Genomic DNA, 9,829 nt, shown 5'->3' on the forward strand with positions numbered 1-9,829 from the left:
CGTCGCGACACCGCGGCCCCCCGGAGGTGACGGGCCTGCCCGGCACGCCCGATCCTGCACCCGCGAGGCTCGCTCCCGCCCGCGGCTGGGACCCTGGGGCAGCTGTTTGCGCAGCCTCAGGGCCCCAGCCTCGGCCAGGCTGCCCATTTAGGTGCCCTGCCAGGCGGGCGGCATGCATCTGCGCAGAGGCAGGCCCCCGGAACCAAGGGACCCCCGAGGCAGGACTGCCCCCAGGGACAGCGATCCCCGCTAGGGTGCCTGCCTTGCTGGGGGCATACAGCTTCATGAGTCTGTCCTGTCCAGCGAGCAGGCCCTGGTACCCAAGCAGACTCCTCAGGGGCCTCAAGGGACATGAGGGAGGGCTTTGGGCTCTCCCCAGGGCGGGGCGATTGCAGGGGCATGAAGTCCCCCGGCTGGGGTCAGTGTGCTCAGGCCATCCATAGCTGTGGAAGCATGTGTGGCCTCTGTCCCTGCTGATTAGAGGGAGACTGGCTGTATTTATTCCAAGGCCCCCAGAGGGTAGGTAATCTGGGGAATTCCCAGGGCCACAGCCTGCCCCATGGGGCTTAGGTCTGGAACAGGCCTGACCCAGTGACCCTCATCTCCCCCTGCAGAGCACCTGGTGAATGGCCGGATGGACTTTGCCTTCCCGGGTAGTGCCAACTCCCTGCACAGGATGACCACAGCCAATACTGTCTACGGCACCCACCTGAGCCCACACCTGCCCCACCGCGTGCTGAGCACATCCTCCACCCTCACACGGGACTACCACTCGCTGACCCGCACGGAACACTCGCACTCGGCCACGCTGCCCAGGGACTACTCCACCCTCACCTCCCTCTCCTCCCACGGTGAGTGACCTCTGCCAATCTTGTCTCTCCCACTAATGCCACCTCTTTTCCAGATCCTGAATGCTCGGCCTGCAGGCATGCTGTCCCCCATTGTCCATCCCCCAAGACACACACATGTACGCACACATGCGGGAGCCCCCGACCCTGCTCACTCTTGTTTTGTCCTGCCCTAGGCCTCCCTCCCATCTGGGAAGACGGGAGGAGCAGGCTTCCACTGTCCTGGGCCCTGGGGCCTCGGAGTCGGGCTCAGATGAAGGGGTTCCCCCCCTCCAGGGGCTCGCGAGACTCTATAATCCTGGCTGGGCAGCCAGCAGCGCCCTCCTGGGGCCCAGGTAGTACAGAGGTGGTCATCCTGTCTCCACGGCTGTCCTGCTCCATTTGTCATCCAGCCACCCATCACAGCCACTGCCTGTGCCCACCGCTTTACCCTCCATCCCATCCGCAGGACCCCTGCCTGCCCACAGGACCTAACCACCTGCCCCCTCCACCCCATCAGTGCTGATGCCTAACACAGCCTCTGCCCTTCCAGGGTGCTGGGCTGGGGCAGGAGGGATCAGGCCAGCTGAGGTGATGGGGTGGGGTCGGGGGGCTGGCAGACTCAACAGTGCTCACCCTTTCTCAGCACAGGCAGAGCCCGCACCCACTCTGAGGATGTGCGGGAGGTGCTGGGCAGCCTGGGCAGGGTGTTGCAGGGTGAGTGAGCTGCCTGGCCAGCAGGCAGTGTAGACAGGCCAGCGAATGAGGGAGGTTAGGGAGTAGAACCGTGGCTCCCACCCTGAGACCCCAGCCCCTGCCTCTCCAGCTGACTGTAGCCTCCTGTCTCCAGACTCCCGCTTGGCTGCAGGTGTGCCTGACACACCCACGCGCCTGGTGTTCTCTGCCCTGGGACCCACATCTCTGAAAGTGAGCTGGCAGGAGCCACAGTGTGAACAGGTGCTGCAGGGCTACAGTGTGGACTACCAGCTGCTGAATGGCGGTGAGGCTACTGCCCTGCAGGGCCCAGCCCCATGTTGACACAGGGCCACCCTGGCTGTCAGGAATCCATCCAAGTTCCTTGAGCACTAAGGCCCCCACCCAGCCTTTCTGAAAGGGTCTAATACCCCCATACCCACCAATCTCCTTCACTAACTCCTCTCTTCTGAGGCCTCTTCCATCTCCCTGGGCCTCCCTCCTGGTCATACCCTCTGCTGGCCCTTGTGGGCACTGGGAAATGGCACTTCTGTGAGCACAGACACTTGAAGCAGCATGACCAGAGACCCCTGGCCAGGGCACAGGATTTGGCCAGAACATGGGTGGGACTGCAGGCACCACCTGTCTCTTGTATAGTGTAACAACTTCACTAACCAACCCTGCCATACTTACCCAGGCTGGACCCAAACCACAGCTAGGCCTGTTTGGGTGACAACCAGGTCTTGATGGCAGCCTAGGGAAGAGGGGATGAGGCTAGGCGTGGGAGTAACACTGCTTTACTGTCTGTCCCCCCCCACCCCCCAGGTGAGCTGCGCAGGCTCAACATCCCCAACCCCAGCCAGACTTCAGTGGTGGTGGAAGACCTCCTGCCCAACCACTCCTACGTGTTCCGCGTGCGGGCCCAGAGCCAGGAGGGTTGGGGCCGAGAGCGTGAGGGTGTCATCACCATTGAATCACAGGTGCACCCGCACAGCCCGCTCTGCCCTCTGCCAGGTGAGCTGCCCACCCCCGCCCCACTGGGGCCCCATCATATCCACCACCTGCCCACACACCGCTCTCTCCCTCCGCTGCCCCAGGCTCCGCCTTCACCTTGAGCACTCCCAGCGCCCCAGGCCCGCTGGTATTCACTGCCCTGAGCCCAGACTCACTGCAGCTGAGCTGGGAGCGGCCGCGGAGGCCCAATGGGGAGATCCTCGGCTACCTAGTGACCTGCGAGATGGCCCAAGGAGGAGGTACTGCCTGCCCCAGGGGTGGGGGGCTGGGGAAGGGGCAGAGAGGGGGCCACAGAGGCTGAAAGCATCTTTCCTGCTCAGGGCCAGCCACCACGTTCCGGGTGGATGGAGACAACCCTGAGAGCCGGCTGACAGTGCCTGGCCTCAGCGAGAACGTGCCCTACAAGTTCAAGGTGCAGGCCAGGACCACCGAGGGCTTCGGGCCAGAACGTGAGGGCATCATCACCATCGAGTCCCAGGATGGAGGTAGGGCGCCCCCACCCCTTCTCTGGCCATGCCATCTCCTGGCACTATCCTCTGACCGGCCCATCTGTCCACTCCAGGCCCCTTCCCGCAGCTGGGAGGCCACCCCGGGCTCTTCCAGCATCCACTGCAAGGCGAGTATAGCAGTGTCACCACCACCCATGCCAGTACCACCGAGCCCTTCCTGCTGGGTGAGTCACCAAGGGGCAGCTGATCCTGGCTGTCCTGGGAGTACAGAGGTAACAGAGGGAGCAGGGCAGGGAACCAGACAGGGTCCTTCAACGCCTCTTACTTGCAGATGGACTGACCCTGGGGTCTCAGCACCTGGAGGCAGGTGGCTCCCTCACCCGGCATGTGACCCAGGAGTTTGTGAGCCGGACGCTGACCACTAGTGGGACGCTCAGCACTCAGATGGACCAACAGTTCTTCCAAACCTGACCCTCCCACCCCCACAGTGTCCTGGAACCTGGGCCCCCTCCTGGCCTCCCCTCTCCAGCATCTCCTCAGCTACTCTATCCTTGGACCCTTGGGGGCCCAGCTCACCCACAATGCTGATCACAGGGCCAGTGCCTCTGGCCACAGGGCTGGGGGTAGATGTCCTCTGGGAGGCATGAAGGGACAGAGGTCCCGGAAGGCCCTTCTGCCTTCCCCCCTACCCCTCAGACCCAAACCCATTTATAACCAAAGAGCTGGGACCAGCACGACAAAAGACCAAGTCTTTGTTTTGCACTTAATAAAAGATTTTGCTACTGCTTGGCTCTGTCCTGTCCATTCTTCCAGTGCCTGAGAGGTGCCAGCCTGGAGTATGGGAGCAATTGTGACACCCAAGCACACACCCACCTCTAGAGGCAGGTGGGTACCATGGTCGGAGGCACAAGTTTATTGAGCACCCAGATGTAGAAGGTGGGTGCCAGAAACAGAGCCGCATGACCTGCCACCTGCAGGCACTGTCCCCGCTGTGTGCCTTCCTGGGGGCACCTCACAAGTGCAGCACCTTGGCTCCGTCAGCCGCTTGGGAGAGGTAGAAGGTGGCGGTACCGCTGTACTTCTCCTGGGGAGAGGCAGGTGGGGTCTGAGCGACGGGTAGGACACTAGGAATCCACTTCTCTTGCTCTCCCAGGCTCTGGTGACCACCCACCTGTATGTGCTGCATGGCACGGGAAGCTGCGGTGGTCTCCAGCAGTGTCACTGTGCAGCCACCAAAGCCACCACCAGTCATGCGACTGCCATAAACCCCGGGCACAGAGAGCGCGGCTTCTACCAGTTGGTCCAGCTCGGTGCAGCTCACCTCATAGTCGTCCCTGCAGAGAGGATAAAGGAGGGGGTGGCACGGGACCAGCCCAGGCCTGGGAGGTGCAGGCGCGCAGAGGGCCTCACCTGAGTGAATGGTGACTCTCCACCATGAGGCGGCCGAAGGCTCTGTAGTCCCCACGGCTCAGGGCAGCTGCTGCCTGGGCTGTACGCCGGATCTCACCCACAACGTGCCGTGCCCGCCGGAAGCCCTCCTTGCTTACCAGCTCTCGGCCAGCTGCAGAAGCAAAGGGGTCAGCAGACCCACCTCCCACTGCCTGTGGGCCCCAGAGCATGTGGGGAAAGGGGCCGCCACAGGCCGGGGCCCACAGTTACTCAATAGCTATTTACTGAGCACCTATTCAGTAACAGGTGGGAGGCATGGGGTGGGGCAAGCCTGGTTATCTCAGGCTTGATGAGCTCCCTTATCTCTGAGCCTCCCTTCCTCATCTGTATAATGGGTGCCTGAGATAACAGGTAGGACTCCCAGCAGGGGGCTGGCACACAGTGGTGGCTCAATAAAGAGCAGCTTAAGCCCCAGACTCAGTGCTGCCCTCAAGAGGCCAAGACAGAGCAGGAGCAAGAAGAAATCTTGCTTTTCCTTTTTTTTTTCATTGTTGTTGGAGCAGGGGTCAGGGAACAGCCAAGGATCAGGAGGCACGGCTGTCCCACCTGGCTAAAGCCGAGGAGGGAAGAGCCCTGTGTGCCAGGGGACTTTGCTACTTAATTCTGTGTGCCACAGAGGTTTTGGAGCAGGGAAGGGATGGAGCAGAGCTCTAGCAGACAAAAGGGACCACCCTGGTCAAGAGGGCCCAGGCTGGGAGAAGTGGGCATGAGGGGCCCAGGTGGCAGCTGAGGGGCCTGATGGAGGGGAGGTGGAAAAGGAGGAGACGGGTCACACATAAGAGTGGGAGGGTGGGACCAGCCCGGTGGTGCACTGCTACAGTGCGCCGCTTGGGAGCGCGACGGCGCTCCCGCCGAGGGTTCGGATCCCACATACAGACCAGTTCCCGCTCACTGGCTGAGCAAGGTGCGGGTGCGACACTGAGAGTTGCGATCCCGTTGCTGGGCCCGGCCCGGTACAGGCGCGACACTGAGGGTTGCGATCCGTTGCCGGACACGAAAAAAGACAAAAAGGAAAAAAAAAAAAGAGTGGGAGGGTGGCTTAAATGGAAGGAGGACAGTGAGGACTCAGGTGACTCTGAGGTTTCAAACAGGAGTGGCAGGCTGAGGAAGTAACAGATAAGGGGAAGTCGGGAGGACAAGCCCAGGGGGAAGGAAGGAGGAGGAGTTCAGAGTGGGTCAGGTGCAGGCTGCAGGGCCTCAGGAGGAAATGTGGGGCTGCAGCTGGGACAGCTAGGGGCTGCAGGCTCCAGTTCCAGTCCTCAGTGGTGGCTGGTGCTGTGCGCTGAGGACAACGCCTGGTGGTGGGGATGCAACCAGCCAAGGGCCAGGTATAATACACATACACAGGCTTATGTGGGAACCCTGAAGAGAGTTGTCATGGCAAGTGGCATGGTAGAGGGGCAGGCAGATTCAGAGGATTAAGAAGTTAATGGAGATGAGATAATGGGGGTGATGTTTCAGGAGAGAAGAAAACTGAGCATATTTGGGGGGTAGAGGGATGCAGCCAGGCAGAGGACAGGAAAGAGGGGAGGTACAAGAGAGTGGGGGAGCTGCTGGGGCAAGACTCTGGAGAAGGCAGGGGGAGCACTGCTCCTTCAGTAGAGGGGGGCCCGGAGGAGCCGTACAGAAAGGCCGGGGTGGAAAGGAGGGACGTCAAAAGTGCTCAAGCTGCCTGCCGCTTTCCACCATGAGTAGAAGCAGCCTGAGGCCCATGTCACATGCAGCTGTCCCAGAATCGTAAGCCAAATAAACCTCTTTTCCTTACACATTACCCAGTTTCAGGTATTTCTGTTATAGCAACACAAAACGGACTAAAACAGGATTTCTTTGGCTTTCTGCTACTGTAAGATCAAACAGCTATTGTGCTAAGCATTAGGAATACAGAGATGAATTTGGTAATATTTGCATTCAAGATGCTTGCAGTCCAATGGGAAAGAAAGACAAGATACTTAAGTTGTTAGGACACTGTAACAATATTATATGGTGACTGTTTACTGGGAAAAGTAGTCTTTCTCATCTAGTAAAATTTTCGTGTTAGGAGCTTTTTATTAAATTAAATTAAATTAATTAATTAATTAATTAATTATTTTGTCCTTTTTGAGACCAGCCGCACTGCGCTCAGCCAGTGAGCGCTGTGAGTGCACTGGTCATCCCTATAGAGGATCCGAACCCACAGCAGGAGCGCTACTGCGCTCCCAGCGCCGCACTCTCCCAGCGCCGCACTCTCCAAGTGCGCCACAGGCTCGGCCCCCAACCGGTCATCTTTTTTTTAAAAAAAAAAAAATAGCCACGTTGATGATGGGCCTTTCTGCATAGGACAGGGTTCAGGGATAACGTTAAGTAAAACAAGGGCATGTCTCTGAGGTCATGTCAGGTTGAAAAAAAGAGAAAAAAAGGGCAAGTGACAATATTACATATCCTCAACTTTGAAAACACAGATGCAGGGGCTGGCCCGTGGCTCACTCGAGAGTGCGGTGCTGATAACACCAAGGTCACAGGTTCGGATACCATATAGGGATGGCTGGTTCGCTCACTTGGGAGAGCGTGGTGCTGACAACACCAAGTCAAGGGTTAAGATCCCCTTACCAGTCATCTTTAAAAAAAGAAAAAAAGAAAACACAGATGCAGAAAAACACTGGAAGGAAATATGTGGAAATGTCAGTGGCGCCTATCTCTGGGTGGTGTGGCTTATTATTTTCTACTTTGTATTTTTCTACGTTTTACATAATTCTCTTTTTAGGTAAAACAACTGTAAGTTTTCGAGCCTCCCTGCTGAGGTGGGAGCCCTAGGCCTGCAGTGATGGAGGAAGTGGGCAGAGCATGGGGGAAGGCCCTGACAGCTGGTGTGCATGGCAGGGTCAAGGCCAGGCAAGGAGGCCACATCAGGGCCCAGCACCTCCAGGACAGAGGCCCAGCCAGCTCTCACCCTCGAGCTCCTCCAGCTGCACCTCCCGAAGGCTCTCTTTGCCCAGCGCCCGGGCCACTTCTTCACACTGGCGCCGCCGCAGGGGGTACTCGCTGGAGCCCAGGGAGTGGCGGACATTGGAGTTGGTGATGAGCACAGCCAGCTTGGGGTCTGACAGCGGCACCAGGCTTGTCTCCAGGGACCTGGAGTGGAGTTGGAGTGACGGAGAGAGATGACAAGGCCAAGTGTCTGCTTGCTATGTCAGGCGGTGGGCACACTCCGCCCAGGAGCTCCTGATCATAAGGTGGGAGGGCACAAGGGAAGCCCCTGACCTGCAGTCAATGAGCAGTGCGTGGCCGTTCTGCCCCAGCAGGGCGATGAGCTGGTCCATGATGCCACAGGGAACCCCTGCGAAGCTATGCTCAGCCCGCTGACACACCTGGGCCCGGGCAGCTATTGCCCCCGAGTCTGTGGCACAGGGTGAGGTGAGGAGGCTGGGGCCCAGCAGGGGGGCAGCAGTAGCTCCAATCACACTCCAGGGAGATTCCCCTGCCCCCTTCCCTAAGCCACAGCAGAAGAAGCTCTGACCACAACGAGACCTCAGGGAAGGAGGGTTGGGTCAGGGGCTGGGGCCTACGTCGTACCTGGGCAGAGCTGCTGAAGGAAGGTGTACGTGGCCACTTCCAGGGATGCCGAGCTGGATAGTCCACCCCCCAAGGGCACAGAGCTGACCACCACTGCACTGAAGCCAGGGAGGGGGGCAGCTTCAGGGGAAAGAGAGAGTGACAGTAAGATGAGCTGCCTAGGAGATGGGCACAGGAAGGGACCGTGTCCTGGCAGAGAGGGAGGCAACTGTCTGGCAGCTGCTTCCAGGGCATATGTCTCAATTGTCAGAGGCTACCAACCTGTTGGGCCAAGGAGCCCACCGCCATCCACCTTCCCACCCTCTGGAGTTGTTGGGACAGTTTTCCTAGTTGTCCTCCTGGTTTATGGCTCTGGAGACCAACAGGCTGGGGTCTGAATCCTGGCTCCTCAAATTATATAATGGGAAATCCCAGGCAAATCCTAGAACCTCTTGGGGCATCAGTTTCCTCATCTGTACAATGGGATGCTCCACTCTACAAGCCTTCCCTACAGTGCATTAGATGAATTAAGGGGCTTTGTGGCTATGAGATGGCACTCTTAGTACCAGTGTGGACTTGACCCAGGCCTGGGCCCCATACCTGGGTAGTGCTGAATCACTCCCTTGACATAGTTGGCCCATTGCGGGGTCCCAGGCTCCAGCGACCGCTGGGCTGTGGGCAGCGGAAACTGCAGCCGCCGGGGCTCATCGGCATCCATAGAGGTGGTGAGAAGAGAGACAAGCCCGTCTGCTCGGGGGCTGCCCACCAGCACGGTCACAAGCTCTAATGCCTGGCAGGAGAGACAAGGAGTATGTAAAGCATAAGCCAGCTGAAAGAATAAGGCCGAGGTTCTGATGCCTGGGACAGACACGGACATGCTCTCCAGGCTCAACCTGAAGAGAATGGAGCTGGCTCAGGGAAGAGCTGAGGGCTGAGCTCCGCCTTGGGGGCTCGAGCCCTGCCCACTGGGGCTTCAGGGGCGGGACCAGCTGCAGCCAGCGTGCAGACCTGGACTCTGCCCTGAGCTGTAGGGCAAGGTGGGAGAGAGCTAGTTCAAAGGCAAAGCAGGATCGGAGGAGCTCCGATGCCTTCCCGTTTGGGGATGGCCTCGGATGCACAGTACCCACTAACTTCCCAAGCTGCACTGTGGGGCGGAAAGGGCCCCAGGCTGAGAGCTGGGAACCCTCGTCTGGTCGCAGCCCCACCAAGGACCAGTTGTGTGACTTTCAGCTGTTCACTAACCCTCTCGGGGCCTCAGTTTCCTCCTCTGTAAACTGAACGGGCTAGGGCAGGAGGCTGAGGGCTACGTTGGCTCAGGTCAGTGGTTGGGACCCCACGGTGGCCAGAGGCCCGGAGTGTCCCCTTCTGCGTGCTGAACAGGACCCCGCATTTCAAGGGAACACGCTTGCAGGCTGAGAGAAGAGGACCAGCAGCCCCCCGAGGGCCGGCTGACGCGAAGAGGGGTCCGCACCCCCTCTCCCAGCTTGTTCCTCGCCGATTCCCGGCTTCCTCCCTTGCAACGTGGGAAACGGCGGGTCCCCAGGTCCTTCCGGTGGGCTCGTCCCGCACACTCGCCTGCCCGTCCCCCGAGCTGCGCGGAGAAAGCGCCCGCCCGCGCCCCCGACGCCCGGAGCGGCCGGCAGCGGGCTCAGGGGCTCCCGCGCAGCCCCTCACCATGGGCAGCACCAGGCCCTGGTTGTAGTCCGTGTGCTCCCCGATGAGGTTGACGCGGCCCGGCGCCGACACGGCCAGCTCGGGCTCGGCCCCGAACTCCTCCCGGAAGGCCTGCCGGGCCTCGGCCAGCAGCTCCCCGACCTGGGGGTGCCGCGCAGCAGCCATGGCGCTCGCCGGCAGCCAGAGGAGAGGCCG

At 59.9% G+C, this 9,829-nt stretch overlaps 2 protein-coding genes across 2 annotated transcripts in view; one reads left to right on the forward strand and one right to left on the reverse strand.

The window, feature by feature from the left end:
- Positions 1–3,770, forward strand: part of ITGB4 (integrin, beta 4) — a 29,035-nt gene extending 25,265 nt beyond the window's left edge. The window contains exons 30-37 of the mRNA XM_008566106.1: positions 615–851; positions 1,025–1,183; positions 1,678–1,827; positions 2,346–2,534; positions 2,618–2,773; positions 2,855–3,019; positions 3,097–3,207; positions 3,315–3,770. Coding sequence (XP_008564328.1) covers positions 615–851; positions 1,025–1,183; positions 1,678–1,827; positions 2,346–2,534; positions 2,618–2,773; positions 2,855–3,019; positions 3,097–3,207; positions 3,315–3,454 — 1,307 coding nt within the window. The 3' untranslated portion in view covers positions 3,455–3,770. The remainder of the gene's footprint in view (positions 1–614; positions 852–1,024; positions 1,184–1,677; positions 1,828–2,345; positions 2,535–2,617; positions 2,774–2,854; positions 3,020–3,096; positions 3,208–3,314) is intronic.
- A 103-nt stretch (positions 3,771–3,873) lies between these two features.
- Positions 3,874–9,809, reverse strand: GALK1 (galactokinase 1). Its single transcript, XM_008566086.1, has 8 exons — positions 9,635–9,809; positions 8,561–8,750; positions 7,982–8,101; positions 7,670–7,805; positions 7,359–7,540; positions 4,394–4,544; positions 4,155–4,317; positions 3,874–4,067 (listed from the first exon to the last, which is right to left on the reverse strand). The coding sequence occupies exons 1-8, from the start codon at positions 9,797–9,799 to the stop codon at positions 3,996–3,998; spliced, it is 1,179 nt and encodes a 392-aa protein (XP_008564308.1). The 5' UTR covers positions 9,800–9,809; the 3' UTR covers positions 3,874–3,995.
- Between the last annotated feature and the right edge of the window lie 20 nt (positions 9,810–9,829).

The sequence above is a fragment of the Galeopterus variegatus genome, unplaced genomic scaffold, assembly GCF_000696425.1.
Source record: "Galeopterus variegatus unplaced genomic scaffold, G_variegatus-3.0.2 Scaffold219, whole genome shotgun sequence".
Taxonomy (NCBI): Eukaryota; Metazoa; Chordata; class Mammalia; order Dermoptera; family Cynocephalidae; genus Galeopterus; species Galeopterus variegatus.